The following is a 20998-nucleotide window of genomic DNA, read 5'->3' as shown; positions in this document are numbered from 1 at the left end:
TGTAGACAAATCAGTAGCGACAAAGATCAATGCAGATGATCATTTCCCTTCTTGCTCAGTGTCAAATCGAAGTCCAATTATCAAGCCAGGGATTGTCTGTTACAGTTGTACCTCAGGATGTAATACCAAACAACAGACTGCACATATGCATTAATACAATAACACTAAGCATAAACAAGCTTTACACTAATTACTTAAACTGGCAGCTTCATAATGGCATATTAAATGCTAAATAATGTATTAAAAGAAAACTAAAATGCAAAAAGGTTAGGTGACAGAATCTAAACATGCAAATTATAGAAACCATGTTGTACGAACAAACAAGAATTTTAGCAGAAAATGACACAAAAAGAAAAACAGCGAGCAAGAGTGAGACAAAAAAAAGAGAACTAGAGAGTGTGTTTGCGTGCAGACTTATCACAGATGTATGTGTGAGTAGTGAAACAGGCAGCCAGGATCTCTTTGGCCTCTGCTACCACTGCCCTCTACTTCCATTAGCCCTGGAAGCCAAGGTCACCAGCAGAGAGCAACCAAACACACACATACACACAAACGTACTGTCATCCACACACGGGTCATGCTCACGCAAATCAAAATGCTCCTAATATTATCAAAATATAGTTAATATATAACAGTCGGATCAAGAAAAATGAGGCCATTCATGTCAGTCCAAATCTGTATGAATTTCATTTTTCTGTAAAACAGAACAACAATGGAATTCATTCATAAAAGTTTAGAACAACATGAAAGTGAGTGAAAGATGACATGACTTTCAGGACTTTTGAGTGAACTATTGCTTTAAATAATAGTTTGTGAACTTACTTAAAAATATTGAGACTTGTCTTACTGTATTTACTCAGTTTGTACCAGCAATTAGGAAGAAGGGGGAAAACGTTCAGTTGACCTGTGGAAATGTGTCATACGCTGCTTTAAAAGCTAATGCCACACACACATACACAGGCTTTATGATTGGAATGTGCAAGCTGGCTGGATTTGTCAGCATGATTGATTTTTCCACTGGTAGGACAACACACAGTCTCCCACGTGTGTCCATGGACAGAGACGTCACCAATACAATCTTATTCTTTCCGTCATTTTCAGCCTTTCTTTGATTCTTCTTCTCTTACTGCTGTACTGCACTTCTCTTTTTTGTACTTCACATTCTTTATAGCTGAACTTTGAAGGCAATTGCAGACTGTTGAGATCATTGTTTATGCTTTTATATGAACCGTGGCATGAGGGGCCCACGCAACCTTTGCAGTCATTATGTGAAATGCATAACTTCAACACGTAAGCACGCATTCCAGTCTACTCAGTACTCTGCAGTAATCACAATGAAAACACAGGGGCAAAAAAAGTGTGTCAGTGTGTGTCTGTTCCCTACACAACAGCCAAATAAGCACTGCCCACATCAGCACAGGACTCAGTGGTCTCTGTATATAGGTCACTTAACTGACCTGTGTGGAGATGTTACAAAATAGTAAATCATGGAGATGATGTCATCAACCTTTTCATTGGCTGATGAGGATCGGTGAAAGCTTTTGTTATGTCAGCTTGTGCAGTTCTTTTGTGTGTGTGTGTGTTTATTCCATCTTTTTAAATGTAAACTTTCATGGAACATTAACTGAAATTACAAAGTTGACGTCATAGTCTTAGCCTCAGACGTGCACACAAAATATGGCGTCATCTGATTGGTTGAATTCTACAGTATTTTCAGGAGACAAGTGTTGTGTTTTTTTAACGTTCCGTCTGAAAACAAAGGTGCTGTGATGTCAAACCCCCTCATGGAAGAATAGCTGTTGTGTTTACAACTGTGACAATGAGCACTTATCAGCATCAACTAAATGCTGGATTTTCAAAAGTATGTGAAAGATGTAAAATATGCAGCATAGGTCTGTTATTGTGGCGACACTTCCATGCTTCTAAACATGATGTGGCACAAAACAAAACATGATTGGTTGTTTCACCTGTCAGTCATATGGCCTTTTGGGCAGTCCTGGGTCATTCAAAGGGGCCAAGTTTCCCAGACCTTCTGTCGTCAGTCTGAAGGTCTGGCTACTCTTAACAGAGTTTACTTTACTGATTAAAAATGATTTCACTAAACCTAAATACTACGTTGCTTTTACATGAGATTTCAATTTACTCTGCATAGACAAGCTATTTAAAAACAGCATAGAGTGAATTTTGATTGCCAAATCAATTACAAGATTGGCTTATGATCAATAAAAATATTTATTATAATTTTACTCCTCTGCCATAATAATGTCTTTGATTTTAATTTCATTTGTAAACGTTTCTCAGTTATATTGAAATAAGCTACTGTTTTAGGTCAGATTTTTTTGCACAATCAAAATTATCAAAAGTGACAAAAGACTTCTATATTGTTGCAAACGAGTTTGATTTAACTTTTACATTTATTTCAACATCTATAATGGTACTTGAGCAGCAAATCAGCAAATCTAAATGATTTCTGAAGAATCATGTGACACTGAAGACTGGTGTAATAAAGCTCAAAATTCAGCTTCGTCATCACAAGTATAAATTACATATTAAAATATAATGAAATAAAAAAATCAGTTAATGGTTTGAAATTGTTATAACAATTCACAATATTAGTTTTATTGTATTTTTGAGCAAATGATGAGCAAAGTCTTAGTGAGCATTAGATACTTTTTTTTTTTTTTAAAAACTGAAAAAATCTTACCCAAAACTGTTGAAATGTATCAAATATCATATGATAATTGGAATTAATTAGATTAGTTAATTGGCACACTGCATATTTCATTTTATTAAAATTTCAACTTATTTAATCATTTATTTCAATTCAATTTAAATAAAAATTTTCTGGACTATTTTATTGATATCCTTACTACCTTTCTGGGCCTTGAATGTGTCAGTTGTGTTGCGGTCTATGAAGGGTCAGAAATCTCGATTTTTCCAGAAAATTTGAACGATTCTCAAGTTAGTCACTGTAGATTCTAGATTCTCTAGTCATCTTGAAAATGTAACTACAACATGACTCAAGTAACTTTTTCTTTATTAACGGTCTAGTTAAAAAAAATTTGATTCCTCTATTCCCTTTCTAATAACTCTTGCATGTTTTTCCTATTCCACGTCGCATCTTTCTCAACACAAAAGCGCTTTCTGTGTGAATGACGACTGAGTGATATGAGCGCGTCATACATGAGCAGTTAATCATGTGCGGTTGGATCATTCTTTTCCCTTAACTGTTATCTCCAGCATATTGTTGAAGTGTCTAATTCTAACTTTGGGTATTATTTGTATTAAAAATCGCGATTCCTTGATTTCTAAAAATGTAATTGTGGCAAAACATTAAATTCGAATTAATCGATTAAATCAGAAAAATCACCCAGCCCTATCTAGAATTTAATCAATTATATCTTAATTTGTGTTCTGAAGATGAATGAAGGTCTTATGTGTTTGGAATGACATGAGGGTGAGTAATTAATGACAGAATTAAAATTTTGGGGTAAATTATCCCTTTAAGTAATATGAGGTTTCTACAATCTACAATTACTTGTTTTTTTTTTTTAATAAATAGGGTTCGATGACAAAATCTCTAGGCCTCACTAGGTGAACACAAAGATAATGAACAATATCGTGAATCTGTTATGTACACTTGCATGAAGCACATGGATGAGCTGTCAAGTACTTTTTATATTACCTGCGTGACTTGAGTGACCTTTTCCGAGACGTTCTGCGTGCGGTCTTTAATCTTGCTGGGTGCTATGATCTCGATCTCTGCGGGGGAAGGTGGTCTGAGACGGTCTGAGCCGAAGGATATCGTCACCTGAGGGATGCGGCCAATAGCGCGGTGCCGCATCAAATCAGAGTCTGAGGTGGAGTTCAAGTTACTGGGCTTCAAATCTGAAAAAGAAAACAACCAACAAAACATGCACTTTTCATTACAGGGTTTGATTAAAACAATGTCATGCCATGTGACTTGCACTACCATTCTGCGTGCGTCTGCCAATTACAATGCCATTAAAGTCACTGTTTGTGTATGCAATAATGAAAAAGTGTTAATTTAGACCTATGAGTCATACAGGCACCTGTATAATGGCAGAATAAACTATTTAGAGTTCATGCGCACACACACGTATAGCGGCAGGCGCATCAGGGGTGGCTGTGGGTAATCACAGTCACACAAAAGCATTGATTAGGACTACAGCTACAGAAATAGGCCTGTCAGGCCGCCACATGTGACCATTTCACCGGGGAACCAACAAGCCTCATTCTGGACATCCAGAGACTTAAATGTTACAATTTAACATGCTCGAATGCACCGCTTTGTTATGCTCATTATGCTTTGTGCTGCTTTTTGGAGTTGTTCCACAAACTCAATTAGAAAAGGATTCTAGCTTATTATTATCAAACGCTGCTGCTATTTAAGGCTGATTGGTTTTGATCAGACTTATTATGTAGTCAAGGATAAATTCAAATATAACACTTCATTTCCATTGAAAGTACATCCTGTACTCGGTCATAGTGCTCCTGTTCAATGCTAATGGATGAGTTTAATCACAGCAGAGACCAGAGGGCCGATCAAACGGGGCCGTGTGTGCTATTTAGCTGATAAGTATCTGTTCCGCTCCATCCCAGCTGGGGGCCCCCGCTCATATTTCACATATCTAAATGCTCAGATATATAACATAATTCAAAAAGCCAGTCTCACCAAAAAAGAACCCAACTTCACTAACACTTCCTATGTCATAAACACTATTTCGTGACAATAATGTTTATGTGTTTTGCATTCTTCACTGTAGAAGGCTGTTATAGGAAAACAGCTTGGTTTCATATACTGACAGAGTGGCTCGGAAAGACCCAATAGGTTGCACTATATTGGAAAGCTGGTATCCAAATGATGGATTCTGTTTTACTTTTAAGTTTATTTCTCAATAATTAATTGCTAGGTTATATCTCACAATATGACTGTGTATCACTTACAGCTTTATTATTATTATTACAATTTAAAATGATGTTTTCTATTAATATATTTTAAAATGTAAAAAGATAAAATAATCTGAATTTTTAGCAGTCATTACTTATACATAGTCTTCAGTGTCAAATGATCCTTCAGCAATCATTATAATATGCTGATTTGCTGCTCAAGAAACATTTCTCATTATTATCAATGTTGAAAACAGACGCCCTGTTCTTTATTCTTTACAGTATTAAAATGGGACTTAATGTCCTACAAAATGTAAAGTTTCCTTTTAATAAATATAATTTTCTACCAAAAATATTTCAATGTTACACCCTTACTTTATAATGGATTTCTATTTGTGAAAATCTGCTTTGTCTTTTGATTATAACATCCTCATTTTGCTTGCAGACAAACTAAGTTTTAGGAGAAAATCTATGTTTAATAGTTGCAATTTTTAAAGCGCTTCCTTTGGATTTCTGTGAAGAAGAAAATCGCTTAAAGGGATAGTTCACCCAAAAATGAAAATTACCCCATGATTTACTCCGCCTCAAGCCATCCTAGGTTTATACTAGACTTCCTTTTTTCACACAAATACAATCGGAGTTACATTAAAAATGTCCTGGCTCTTTCAAACTTTATAATGGCAGTTAATGGCTGTTGAGATTTTGAAGTCCAATAAAATGCATCTATCCATCATAAAAAGTGCTCCACACTGCTCCGGGGGTTAATAAAGGCATTCTGAAGTGAATCGATGCGTTTGTATAAGAAAATGATCCATATTTACAACTTTACAAACAGTAATCTGTAGCTTCCGCTTACTGTTGAATGCGTGTGACGTCAAATGTGATGACGAATGTGGAAGCACAGAGGAGAGGGCAAAACAAAACAGCATCCACAAATTAGAAGTGCAAAATGTGGGTTTGTAAAAAAAAATGTCAGAGGATATCGATATAAGCCAAACAAAGTAATTTTCATTGTTGAACTATTCATGTTAAATAACTTTTTTCATGAATTATGCTTTTGTTTGCAATAAATTTTTATTTCAAGTATTGTCTGTGAGAAACTTTCCTTGGTCACTTTTTGTACATTAACCCATGTTAAGCATTTTAAACATCTAATGATCTACAACAAATGCAAATGCATTTTAGAGATACAAGAGTATATTTAATAACTATTACTTCGTAAACACAGAATCATAACTTGAATTAAAAAATCTAAATAAAACTTATTTTATTTGGGATATATATCATCACTATTTTTTCAATAAACCAGCAAATCACACAAAGAAAGGTTGTTACATTAACCCTTGTCATGAGGTCCTTTTTTACCCTCAAATATTCTGATAATGTACAAATAATATAGTTTTGCACACTGTCAATGTTTGTGATAATATGTTGTTTATACTAGGAAGTAGACGACTGCAAACACAAAGACTCATACCGCTCCACTGATCCCTCATTCCATCGATGTCGTGCAGTGAAGAGGCCCGGCGCAGGCTGCGGACGCTCTCTCTGGAGTGGCTGTGTTTGAGAGGGGGTCCACCGGGCTCTAGCCGGTCTGAGGGCTGTGTGAGTGGGGATGAGAAGCTGCATGTGGAGGGGGTCTGCTGAATCAAGGCCTGGGTCTCTGATTTCAAGCAGCTGTCTGGAGACATCTGGAGATCTTTCAGGGCCACCTCCTCATGAGAGGGCTGCAGGAACGAAGCAAGCTGTAGATCATATGTCTGTAGCAACATGAACTTGGATGGGTATCGCATATGTGCACATTTACCTGTAGGTAGTCCACCACCACTCCCTCAAAGTGGTCCCTAGAGAGGGACGGTTGTCGTTTCACACGGAGAGAGGGCATTCGCAGCCTCATCTTACGTTTCTGACCTAATACACAAACATAAGTTTAAAATAATCCAAAAATATATATATATATATATATATATTATAGCTGGTGAGAAATTAGCTCTTGATGTTCTTGATGAATATTAGATTTATTGTATAATATATACATACAGCCCTATACATATACAGTCATGCCCAAAAATATCGGCACCCTTGCAATTCTGTCAGAAAACGCAACCCTTTCTCAGACAATTGTTGCAGTTACAAATATTTTGGCACTTACATTTTTATTTTTATGTTTGCATTGGAACAATACAAAAAAAAAACAAAGAAGAAAAGTCAAATCTTATACAATTGCACACAGAACCCAAAAAATGCACTGGACAAAATTATTGGCACCCTTAAGTTAATATCTGGTAGCACCACCTTTGGAAAAAATGACTGAAATCAGTCGCTTCCTGTAACCATGAATGAGTTTCTTACACCTGTCTACTGTAATTTTGGACCACTCTTCTTTTGCAAACTGCTCCTGGTCATTCAGATTTGGTAATCATCAGATTTCATGATACCATTGACACAGTCAAGGCATCCAGTGCCAGAAGCAGCAAAGCAACCCCAAAACACCTTTGAACCTCCACCATGTTTGACTGCAGGGACTGTGTTCTTTTCTTTGAAGGCCTCATTTCTTTTTCTGTAAACAGTGCCATGATGTCCTTTACCAAAAAGCTCTACATTTATCTCATCTCTCCACTGTATGTTCTCCCAGAAGGATTGTGGTTTTTTTGTCACATAAGTTTTGGCAAACTCCAGTCTTGTTTTTTTATGCCTTTGTGTCAGCAGTGGTGTCCTCCTGGGTCTCCTACCATAGCGTCCCTTTTCGAGGGATTGTGCAAGATGACACTGTTGTACCCTGTGTCTGCAGATCAGCTTGAATTTGTTTGGAAGTTAATCTGGGTTCTATTTCCACTATTCAAACAATGCTTTGTTGAAATTTTTCATTAATTTTGCTCTTCCATCCATGTCCAGAGAGTTAGCTACAGTGCCATGGGCTGTGAACCTCTTAATGATTTTGTGCACAGTGGACACAGGAACATTAAGATCTTTGGAGATGGACTTTGTCCATGGAGATTGTCCATGTTTCCATGTGTAAATTTTTTTTCTCTCAAATCCACAGAAAACTCTATACACTTCTTTCTTTTCTCCATGCTCAGTGTGAAACAACACAAAGGTTGAGTCAACTTTTCTCAATTTTAACTGGTTGCAAGTGTGATTACTATATTGCCCACACCTGTTACTTGCCACCTGTGTGTCTAAATTCAAATTACAGGAGCATCACATGCTTGAAAAGCAATTATTTCTTACAATTTTGACAAAGTGCAATAATTTTGTCCAGTCCATTTTTGAGTTCTTTGTGAAATTTTATCAAGTTGGACTTTTCTTCTCAGTTTTTTGTTGTTGTTGTTGTTGCAGTGCAAACAAAAACAATAAGCACGCAAATAGCAAAAAATTTGCAATTGGAATTATCTTCTGAGAGAAGTGTTGCATTTTCTGGCAGAATTGCAAGGGTGCCGACATTATATATATTGCTACATTTATTCCGTTTATATATTCTATTTTATTTTGACATTTTTATTATTACAAAATAAATTATTTTGAATGAATAATAAGTGATTTATTAATAACAATACTAAAAAAGCATTGTTAACAATAATAATAATAATAAACGTTTATATTTAAAAACAAAAAAATTGTATATACATTATATACATGACTAGTAATACATATAGTAATACATTATATATTTTGATTTATTATATTCTATAATTGTACGTTTATTTATTTCATTAATAATAATCATAAGAAATGTATTTATTCATTTATGCATTTTAATTATTGATTCAAAAATGTAATTGTCCATATATAATTAAATATAATGTTATATAATATAATCATTTATATATGTAAAATCTAATAAAAATCCATTAATAACCTTATATATTTATATACATTTATAATAAATGTATAGTTATTCGTCAATGAAATATCTCATAGTTTCTAATATAAAAGTTAAAAACACTGAACAGAAATTATGGGCTAGGTATAGACACACACACACTTCACACATACATAAACACTCCAACCAAAACCAAAATTTGACACCACCTTTATCCATTGCTGCCTCTGGCTACACCTACACACGGACCGTCACACCAAGCACAGCAGTCAATGTGTTTACCTTATAAGGCTGTTACAGAAAGGGCCAGAATCTCTCCCACACACAAAGGAAGGGGGGACACGCACCTGCCCGTAGCCAGCTGTTTGTCATTCGCTGTTTGATGCCACCTTTTTTCAGGGACGGGTCTAAAAGCTCCTGGAAGTTTAGGATGAACATGATTACGACTCCTTCCTCATTCTTTACTGGAACCACATCAACCAAACATGGCCTGCATGTCCCTGGAAGGCCGAGAGACATAGACACAAACAGGAGAGAGAGAGAGAGAATGAACGGAGTGACAGGGATGTCAGCAAGCAGACATGTTTGAGTACAAAATGCGGCACAAGTATAGTTTAGTCTTCACAAAGAGCTGATATAAATACCAATGTGAGGGCTGCGAGTAGTCCAAACACACTCACACAAACACACAATAAGACTCCCACACGCAGGTGCTGCCGTTCAGGGGGTCTGAAATCCATGATTATGAGGAAACATAAATCTATAAAATAGGGGAGACCACGGACTGTAACACATTCTTTCGGTGTTATTTTAATGCCCTTTTTAATGCAGTTCAAAGGGTTCTACACGATCCCAGCCAAGAAATAAGGGTCTTATCTAGTGAAAAGATTTGTCATTTTCTAAAAATATTTTTATATTTATATACTTATGTAACCACAAATGCTCATCTCGCACTAGCTCGACCCAGTGTTTACAAAGCGAACATGCAAAGAAGCCAAACCAAACATCCTTTACAAAAAAGGTAGAATGATGTTAGACGATTTTGAAGTTGGAGGAGAAAATGAGATGGAATTTTTTGCCCTTTTTTGAACCGAAGTACACAAAGAACTAACCACACATGACCATTCCAATTTTACGTAATGCGTGAAGTCACAGACATGCATTGCAGAGCTAGTGCAAGATGAGTATTTGTGGTTAAAAAGTATATACATTTTTTTTTTTCTTAGAAAATGACAGATCATTTCACTAGATAAGACTTAGCTCAGCTGGAATCACGTAGAGCCCTTTGAAGTTGCACTGAAACTGTAATTTTGACCTTCAACCCATTGATCCCCATTGAAGTCCACTATATGGAAAAAAATCCTGGAATGTTTTCCTCAAAAAACTTTCTTTTTGACTGAAGAAAGAAAGACATCTTGAACATCTTAAATGACATTCACTATTGAAATAAAAGGAAAAGAGTGAAAAGAAAAGAAAATCATAATGCCATTCCCCACCTCCAGCCTCATTTCATTTTAAACATTTTAATTCAAAATGGTAAACAGCAAATCAAAATCAAATCAAAACTATCTATCTACTTAAATATCAATTCTCCAAACTGCTTATCATTTGTATTGTCAAACTAAATTGAAAACAAATACATAAAGCATAAGCCTGGATGGTGGAAGTCCTTTTGAAAATCGTATTACAACCTTTCCTGTGTAAGAAACTATTGTTTTTATTCAGCGACGATGCATTAAATTGATCAAAAATAAGAAAAGACAGTAAAGCTGTTTATAATGTTACAAAAATTCAAATAAATGCTTGTGAACTTTCAAGTCAAGTCAAGTCACCTTTATTTATATAGCGCTTTTTTAACAACACAGATTGTGTCAAAGCAGCTTTACAGTTTTAACTGTCACCCATCCCCTCAGTGGGACTTCACGATATTACAATTAAATCCTATTCTAATCATGATCAACTACACTGCCCTCCAAAAGTTTGGAAACGCCCTAGAAAAGTGGGGTTTTGGACAATATTGGCATGAATCCTTTTTAATTTGTGATAATTTTGCACTGATAAGGGACAACACAAACTATGAAAACATATTTTATTACATAAACTGTTTATACATAGAAAAAAACGTAAGTTTTTGATTAATCAAAATATCCACCATTAGCAGCTGTTACAGCTCTGCATAATCTGGGCCTAAATTCATTGTATTCTAAACTTAATTGTCAATCAATTGTTGAAGCTATTAAGGTGTGCTCACCCAAAAATCTTTTAAAACCTGGGCCAAGTTTAAACCACTAACCAGGTATCACAGCTGGCAAAGGGGCATGTCTGACTTTGACATGTATATATTGCCATTATTATGTAATCAAAACGAAAATTAGTGCTGCTCTTCAATGATAATGTCTTTTTTTTTTTACATGTTTAATGTATTTGCACCAAAAAATGATAAGGACTTATGCTGATACCGTCCAAAACCACACTTTGCCAGGGGTGTTTCCAAACTTTAGAAGGGCAGTGTACATAACGTTGGAAAAGGTCTAAGACTAAATAGATATTTTACCACTGTTCCTTGTTACAAATTATGCAGGAACAGTAACAGATTAATTTATGCAACTCAAAAATCTACATCATAACAGGAGTTCTGACCTTTGTCACAAAAAGGCTTTTTTCATTGCCTTTTTCCCTATCATGTTTTAGAAATCATAAATTATATATCAATTGAAAGTATAAAACCTAAAAATTCATCCTTTGAAGCCAATTTTAAAATCTAACATTGCATTACCATCAAAATGGCACTTCAAAATCATATTAGAAAATGTATGTGTTCATGAATTACAACAATTTAAGTTTGGATAGTGCACAGTTAAAGAGTTAAATAGGAAAATAGTGTGTCAGTACTGCAAAAACTCAGTTTTCAGTTAAAGGCAGTTCATCACTGAATTCAGAAATAAAAAATCATAATACAATCCAAAAAAGTGTATAACGGTTTCCACAAAAATATTAACCAGCACAACTGTTTTTGCTATTGATGATGATAATAATAGGAAACGTTTCTTGACCAGCAAATCAGCATATTCAGATGATTTGTGAAGGATCATGTGACACTGAAAACTGGAGTAATGATGCTGAAAATTCAGCGTTGCCTCACAGGAATAATATACATATAAATATATTCAAATAGAAACAGTTATTTTAAATTGTAATATTTTGCAATTTTTTTCTGTATTTTTGATCAAATGTAGCCGTGGCGAGCATAAGAGGCTTTTTCAAAAATCTTTTGATGAACTTGTGAACGGTAGAGTTGATGAAAAGCTTGTGTGCATGTTTTCTCTGAAATTAAAGCCTGCTGATTCAGATGACAGCAGTGCTGTCTTTTAACATCCACACCTGGTTCATGTATAAGCGATTTCACCCCTGAGGATCATCTCTAATTGCTTAAAATCCCTGCTCTCAGACAAACACAGCGATGCACCGAGAACATTTAGAGGTCACTTATATTTTGGCTACGAGGCTTTAATGATAAACTGTCTTTATGACACGCTGCTTGAGAGAAATCAAAACGTCATGTGTTGTACTTTTAACCCAGACACGACGATGAGCAGAAAGGCAATAAAGGAGACAAACGAGAGAGCGAAACCAAAATAACAAGAACGCAGAGCGGCGAGGGAGAGTCACAGGAATGAGAAGGGAGTGACGGGAAGGAGGACAGAAAAACCGGAGAAAGAACAGCATGATTAAAGTCAGCCAGACCCCCCTCAGCTCTTGACTAAAGCAGGCCATCAACCACTCTAAATATAGACCCTGCCCTCACACACACACACACATACACACACACAAAGGTGCTGCTCAGTCTCCAGCTCAACCGTGACACAGTTCGATATGCTGTATCCACTAAAAATATGTGATGGATAAAAAGAACAGAGGGACGGCGGCACGTGTGAGCGTGTGCGTGACGGCCTATGTGTGCATCTGAGCTCAGTCTGTTCGTTTAGTGATAGGGGTGTGAGTCTCTAGAGTCCTGTTGTCATGGTAATGTTATCAGTGCTCCGCTTCCTGGGCCGAAGGAACACCTGTCTACATTCTAGCTGAGCCACACATGCACAAACACTGGCTTTACGACGTGTAGTCAGCGACTCCATTCTTCTGTTCCTGTCTGAGGAGACTAAAGACATGACGACAGAGCTGGAGGGATGAGCGACTCTGTTAGACGGACAGGCCCTTTCCGTATTTGTCTCTATGTGTGAAATGTAATGAAACGGATGGAGAATACAAATATTTTAAGAGTTAAAAGTTCATATTAAAAGCTGTTTCTCAGTTCCTGTAAGGCAAGTCATATTCGAAACATCTCTGGGCAGCTTTTTCTATACATACTACTGTCAAAAAGTTTAGGGTTGGTATGAAAACTTAAAGTTTTGCATCTGCTCATGTCTATTTAAACATAAGCCACATGCATGAAGCTCTACATTTTTGTATATCCACTCTTTAATGTGGAAGCCTAAGGGTGAGACTTCCGGTTCATTATCCGCTATAGAGAAATAACGAGAAGAACGTGTAGTAAACAGTAAAACTGTTTGCACTACAACCCAGTGTGCTCATAATTAAGATAATAAATTAAAATAATATGTTAAGACACACCAATTTGCAAAAATCAAACAGCAAATTGAGCTATTTTGTACAGAGAAAGTTAGCTGGATGTGGACCAGAAGCCTAACCCATAAAATTTACAAATGGCCAAACTTACGAGAAGAAAAAGCAATAAATTAGTGGATAAAATAAAAGTGAGTGAAATTCTTGGCAAACACAGCATACCTTCCTTAGAGTAGTACAGGATCTCCACCTTGCGCTCCTCTGACCCGAGCAGGGCCTGCGCCAGCTGTGCCAGGGCGCTTTTCATAGTGCCCGGCCCCACCAGGAACTGACACATGCAGGACTGCTGCATGATCTCCGCCCGCGAGAAGCCAAACATCTGACAGAAGCCCTCATTGCAGTAGATGATCCCACAGTTCTTCATCTGGGCATTTGCAATCAGGAATTTACGATCTGGTCAGGTAAAGCAAGAAGGGTTAAGAATAATTAATGAAAATGAACACCATATATAGGGCCCTACAAAATCTGTTTTATTTTCTAGCAAATTCTGTTTTACTTTTTCAGAATTCATTTTTTTCTATTTTAAGTTTTAAGTTTTTTCCATTAGAATTTTTTTAGGCTCTGTTTTAATGGTTAAATAAAAAAAATCTATCAAAAAGTGCGTCTAATTAATTAAAATCATGAAACTTATACAATTTTCAGCAATTTATTACAAGTTTAACAATATTTTTTTTTTTTACCAAATTTTTTTTTTACCAAATTCTGTGTTTCCATTACTTTTCTTGATTCTATTTTTAATGGTTTCATTCAATTTTAATAATCAAAATCATCTCTAATTAGTTGATTTTATACAAATTATTTATTGCTATTTTCTTTCTTTTCAGAAATACTGTGTTGTGTCTTTACATTTTTATGGTAAACAATTTCTGGTAAATATTTTTTCTGGTAAATATTCCTTAAAAATAATGTTGTAATAATCATTTTATTAGTAGCAGTAGTAGTACTATCATTACATTAATATATACAGTAATATATTTCTGTGACAATTTCTTCAAGTTAAACCAAACTTTTATTTGGACAGGTTGCTGTGAAGACCTTTAAGTTTCTGTTTGTATATGATACAACGATAGTTCTTCTCAAAAGAAACGATAAAAGTGACTTTCAAAGCAGTTCTACAGATTGTGTTTATGTGTTCATGTACTTGTATATTAAGGCAGCAAAGGCTGAAAACAAAGCGAGCATCACGCAGTGTATGTGTGCAGAAGGGCTGGGTAATTTTTCCTATTTTATCGATTCATTCAAATTTAATGTTTGCCAAGATTTCATTTTTTAGAAATTGAGGAATCACGACTTAGAATAGGAATATATTACTAAACATTAGAATTAGACAATATGTCTAATATGCAACAACCAAACATGTCCATGTTTACATAGAAAAAATAATGGAAAAGCAGTGCAATTGAATAAGAAACCTGTGAAGAACAACTACTGTACGTCTGATATTACATGTTCGCATCATGGTGACAGGCTGAAAGCTGCTGATCATTGTTTTTACAGAACATTTATAGTTTATAATAGTCTACTGGTGTTATACCTTCAGTCATTTTGAATTTAAATTACCTTGACTTCTGAGATTGTATAAGACAAATTTGTACAAGATTGTAGTAGTTGTAGTTCATGCATCTTTTCAGCAAAGATATTTAACAAGTGATTGGTTTAACATTTACATCATGTTGAGACTTCATGTGTGGTGCACTTGGAATAGAATTTTTTTTTAACTAGAGGGTTAATAAAGAAAAAGTTACTTGAGTCATGTTCTAGTTACATTTTCAAGTTAAAAATCGTAAAAAATTGAAAATGGGGCAAATGTTCTGGAAAAAAATAGATTTAAATTTTTTCCCATTTCGCTCAGAACTAGTGTGCAATAAACAAAACCGTGTGTCTGCAGCAATCATTTGCACAGAAACACATAGAACATACAAGATTCATATTTAAATAGTATTTTTACGACTTAATATTCACAGGCACTAGTCCATATCGCATTTTGATTTAAGTGTACCGACCTATATTTTATTTATTCATTCAAAATTTGGCAAATTCCATGACATTCCACGTTATACAGTAAATTTCGTGTTTTATGACTGGATTCCGTCCACGTTTTCCACACTGCAGATTTTAAAACACTGACACAACAAAATCATGAAATTACAAACTTATTTCTTTGCTTATTAAGAAAACAAACTAACAAAACTGGACAACTGCTAGAGAAGACATTTGTATAACTGAGCTTTCTTACTGACAGCTACTAGTTTTCTTCCCTGTTCTCCTCTATACAGGCATAGATGGGTTCAATTTAAAAGTGTGAAATCATTGATGAAAATTCCTTAGTAACTTTCGAAAACTTTTATATAGTAACTTCTTTTCCACATTTAAAAGACCTGAAAAAACCTTGAACATATATCCACATATCTGGCTATTCTAGGGACGCTTTTGACTTTGTCTGTTTCATGTCTTTCTTTTCTTTCTTTCTCCTTCCTTTGCCTGTACACTACTACAACTCATTTTCTGTATTTACGACGACTGCTTCGTTATAAACAGGAAATCTGCTAAGAGCGGTGCTATTTTTGCAAGAGCTTCACACATCAGCTTAAACAGGTGGAGAGCAACACAGTTTGCACTTAAGACGGTTACAGCTTCTGCTTTGAACTGAAAAGAAAGAAAATTCAACATTCTGTATAATAAGGGTGTAAGCCTTTAAGAACGCACACTGCCTGCTTTGATCTCTCAATCTCAATAGTGTTTCTCCACCTCTCAATAATGAATTGTGTTTGGTGGCAGGAACTTTAAAGCCCCCAGCATCAAACTCATTATCGCCTTTTTACTTCAGGAACAGAACACAAGGCACTGAGATGGTTGCCTAGCAGCCGCAAAATGACACTTAGCCTTAACTGATAGGGAATGAAGGGAGGAGCAGCAGACTCACGTTCACATATATATATGCACTGCCACACGTATACATGCGCATGTGTACTTAAACGATGAAGACACAGCAACAGCAATACACACATAACTAATACAAATGAGGGAGAAAACACTGACAAATGATTAACAATGATGAGCATATGAAACTAAAGAACTAAAAAGTCTCTTTTACATATTTTTAAGAGTTCAAAATGTAACTACTGTGATTAGTGAATAGTGCATTATACAGAAACAAAGACAATGGAATGGTCATAATTAAAAGGTATACTGTAATGAGCCCTATAGTTTTTGTTTTTTTCAAAATAATTATCTATAACATGTATATGCAAAGTTAATTTTCAGTGCTAAATCTGTTGTTTCACGCAATGCAAACTTGTGTCGCCATTAGCATCATAAATTATGAAACATTTATGTCAGGCTTCTCTCACATATTTATGATAAATCTATAATAAAGTGGCACATAATGACAATACTAGCCTACATGTGATACTTTAAGGACGGACCGCCCTTCCAATGAAAACCTCTTGAGCAGCTTGCTGTTGTTATGGTTACATCCTCACTGCTACTAGTTAGCAGCTGTTTCCTGAAAAAGCACACTGGCTAACTTGTATCCTTATTGAAGCATTTGAAACCCCTGCTAAAAAGGTTGTTTAAATTTACAGTTGTTTGAAACTAAGATAACATAACCTTTGTCATTTGGAAGAACCCTCACGGGCCTTTTAAAGGCTCTGGGTTTATTATGGGGTAAGACTAGATTTAGGGTAGGCCTGATATGGCAAGTATACACACTCTTAAAAATAAAGATGCTTTATGGTCTAAATGGCTCCATAAAGAACCGTTAACATCTTAAGAACCTTTCTGTTTCACAAAAGGTTCTTTGTTGGGAAAGAAGGTTCTTCAGATTATAAAAAGGTAAGAAGAGATGGTTCTTTAAAGAACCTTTGACTCAATGGTTCTTTGTGGAACCAAAAATCGTTCTTCTATGGCATTGCAGTGAAGAACCTTTTAAAGTACCTTTATTTCTTAAGAGTGCAGATTAAGTTTAGCGTGAGAGAAACTGTTAGGATTTGGAAAGGTAAGAAACCATCATGGAAATTCTAGTGGTTTCCACTACAAATACCATTACTAATATTACAAACCGCCAACTCTTAACTATTTAAACCAGGGGTCACCAAACTTGTTCCTGGAGGGCCGGTGTCCTGCAGAGTTTACCTACAACTTTCCTCCACACTCCTGCCTGGAAGTTTCAAGTATACCCAATAAGACATTGATTAGCTGATTCAGGTGTGTTTGATTAGGGTTGGAGCTAAACTCTGCCGGGACACCGGCCCTCCAGGACCGTGTCTGGTGACCCCTGATTTAAACCATTAAAAATGGTTTCCTGCAGTGTGTTTTGGGACATATTCCATTAGGATTTACTGGTTTTAACAAGCCACCAATAGAAGGCAACCAATTACCAGTAGAGACCCACAGGGTCCATTACAGTGTCCATTAAAGTTAGAACGCCACTTCCAGAACAACAATTTACAAATAATTTACTCACCCCCTTGTTATCCAAGATGTTCATGTCTTTCTGTCTTCAGTCATAAAGAAATTATGGTTTTTGAGGAAAACATTTCAGGATTTTTCTTCATATAATGGACTTCAATTGTGCCCGCGATTTTGAACTTCCAAAATGTAGTTAAAATGCAGCTTCAAAAGGCTCTAAATGATCCCAGCCGAGGAAGAAGGGTCTTATCCAGTGAAACGAAAGGTCATGCGGATCTACAGACCCAGTGTTTACAAAGCAAATGCGCAAAGACTAACAAAGTAAGTCAAACACTGTTTACAAACAAAAAGCTACAACAATGTCGGACGATTCTGAAGTTGTAGGAGAAAATAAGATGGCAGATTCTCTACCTTTTTGAGCCGGAGTACACAGACAATGAACTTAGACGTGATTCGTAGTAGTGATGGGAAGTTCGGATCATTTTACTGACTTGGAGCTTTGAGTCTCGTTCAGCAAAATGAACGAATCTTTTTTCGAGTCATTTCGTTCATTTTTGCATTTTTTTTGATTAATTCATTGTTTGCCTGGGTCTTTAGTCTATAATTAGCTCACCTCACTTCTTATCTGACAAGTTTTTGGGTTTGAGTCATTCTACATCACGTGACAGCCCCATAAGATAACTGAACGACTCAAAAAACCTGAAGACTCAAAACAGGTGAAATAATTCCAAATTATTTCAAAATGAACGAATCATTCAAGAACGCGCATCCCAGAGCCTGTGCTACACAAGCTTTTGTGCTTAACAAGTATACAAATTTTTATTTTTCCAAAAAATGACTGATCGTTTTGCTAGATAAGAGCCTTCTTCCTTGGCTGGGATCGTTTAGAGCCTTTTGAAGCTGCATTTAAACTACATTTTGGAAGTTCAAAATCGAGGCACCAATTAAGTTCATTATATGGAGAAAAATCCCCTTTCTTTACGACTGAAGACAGAAAGGCATGAACATCTTGGATGACAAGGGGGTGAGTAAATTATTTGTAAATTGTTGTTCTGGAAGTCCTTTAAAACCAATAAATCCCATTATAACAGGTAAAACCATTACAAATTTTGGGTTGTCAAAGGGCTCTTGCACATAAAACGTGGATACATTCTGATTAAATGCTTTTACCTAAGGACTTTCCTGCATGCGGGACAAATGTGAAACAGTACACATTGGAAATGAAAACTGATATTATTGATCTTAAGGTTAAGTAATTATGTGTGAGACACATTTTTTCCAAAACATAAAATCAGGAAATGTAACTGAATGAACAAAGCAGGTGCAGCAGACACATAAACACATACGGAGAAGAATGGAAAAACAGAAGGACAGATGGTTGTTAGCAATTTTCCATATGAGTGATAGATTAGTTTTTCCACTGCATTCGCATAATGTAGATAAAATCAGCCGGGTCCGTTTATTTGCTCTCACCTGATGATCAACTGCCATGCAAATCAAACCTCAGACTGAGTGATACTACACATGACTGACCTCCACACATCCAATGGCCGCTCTCTGACAGTTTCCCACGCATTACGACCCAAATCGATCAATAAAGGATAACATCTATAAACAACACTATATCTAATGTTTTAGACTACAATAACATGTTTCAGGGCTATGCAATATCATAGAAAGAAACTAAAAAGTTTTGAAACTCACTTTGCCCGTCGAATTTCCTGATTATGGTGTCCAGATAGGTGTTCTGGAGAGCGACGTGTCCCCGGCGTACAGGCATTTTCACGCTTGGACAGATTCAAGAGCCCTGTTATTCTGCTTTTCTCTCTTATTCAAGGACGAGCGAGCAAGACAAAGAAGATAATCTAGAAGTCGAGCGCATTGTGAAGGAAACACGTGTTTACAGTCCAGGAATTAAACAAAAATGACACAAGAACGCCAGTGGGATCCTCGAGACAGTGAAAAGTCGCCGAGTTGGAATGCAAATAAAAAGAAAGCGTGTTTGAATGAAAGCAAACGTCTTGCAGTTTTGAGACTGGAAACTCTCGCGCCGTCAGATGAAATGTCGCTGCGCGCAGTGATAACGCACTGACGTGCTCCCTTGAAATCAGACGTTACATATTCTGAAACAAAAATAGAAGAACAACCAAAGACAGCACAACTGACGGCCGACACCTCAGAGGCAGCGTGCGGCTCGGCTGATGAAGCCCATCGTGGAATAATGGTACGCTGCGTTCACAGGGGAGGCAGTGGACACAGCTGTCACTTTTGACAGAAGGCAGATGCGCGCTCATGCTCCTCTCTCTCCCCCCTCTCCCTCTCTTGCTCTCTCTCTCTCAGAAAGCGTTTATCGTTTTGAAAGGTATGTCCTAGTGGGATACTGTCCACAAACGAACACAACAGCACAACATCTCCACTAAACAGCAGTTGAGTAGGCTGACTTACATACGTATTTAGAAATGTAGCCCTGTATAGAACTCTGGACATGTATACATGTACAAATAGCTTTAACAAATAAGTAGCCTACTAAGCCTGCAAATATGGCTATGCTGATGTCAGACATTTCTAGAACAATTCTAGAAACACATTAGTAATATAATTGGGTTACAGAACTTTAACTAACTAAATAGGCCTAAATAAATGTTTGTGGTACACGGAGCTGGGTAGTGAATGATTGAATGTAATCTGTATTACGTAATCAGGTTAGAAAAATTAAGTACTTTTAATTAAATTACATTTTAAAATACTCGTAGTCAGACTACAGTTACTTTTTATTGATTACATGATTACATATTATTCACACAGTAGCAATAAATTATTCATAATTTATTAATTATCCTCTTTTTCATCTTCTATATATATATATATATACGTCAGATGGATTTAGAGGCATTTGCATCTCAACTCTTCATATATATATATATATATATATATATATATATATATATATATATATATATACTCAGAAAGTCTAGTTTTTTAGTTTAGATATTTAGATATTCGCACATAGACTAGTCATTTGTCTATATTTCACCATTGCATCAACTGCTTATGACCACATTCATTTTTATTTGAATTATCTCTCAGGTTTTTTAACAATTTCTATGTCTTTGGAAGGCTAAACCTCTAAACCTCTTTCACCTAATATATTTAAATACCCCTGAGAATACCCATAAATATTTTAATAAGTATCATATTTGCATGTTCACAGGT

At 35.9% G+C, this 20998-nt stretch overlaps 1 protein-coding gene across 1 annotated transcript in view; it reads right to left on the bottom strand.

Annotated features, from left to right (window-relative positions):
* The window catches only part of kcnh6a (potassium voltage-gated channel, subfamily H (eag-related), member 6a), a 45212-nt gene extending 25116 nt beyond the window's left edge, over positions 1-20096 (bottom strand). Inside the window, 6 exon segments of the mRNA XM_051099359.1 lie at positions 3686-3888; positions 6389-6638; positions 6719-6822; positions 9082-9234; positions 13538-13768; positions 19490-20096. Coding sequence (XP_050955316.1) covers positions 3686-3888; positions 6389-6638; positions 6719-6822; positions 9082-9234; positions 13538-13768; positions 19490-19565 — 1017 coding nt within the window. The 5' untranslated portion in view covers positions 19566-20096.
* Between the last annotated feature and the right edge of the window lie 902 nt (positions 20097-20998).

The sequence above is a fragment of the Labeo rohita genome, chromosome 3, assembly GCF_022985175.1.
Source record: "Labeo rohita strain BAU-BD-2019 chromosome 3, IGBB_LRoh.1.0, whole genome shotgun sequence".
NCBI lineage: Eukaryota > Metazoa > Chordata > Actinopteri > Cypriniformes > Cyprinidae > Labeo > Labeo rohita.
Note: the sequence above shows the minus strand (reverse complement) of the source record. Positions and strands in the feature narration are given on the sequence as shown.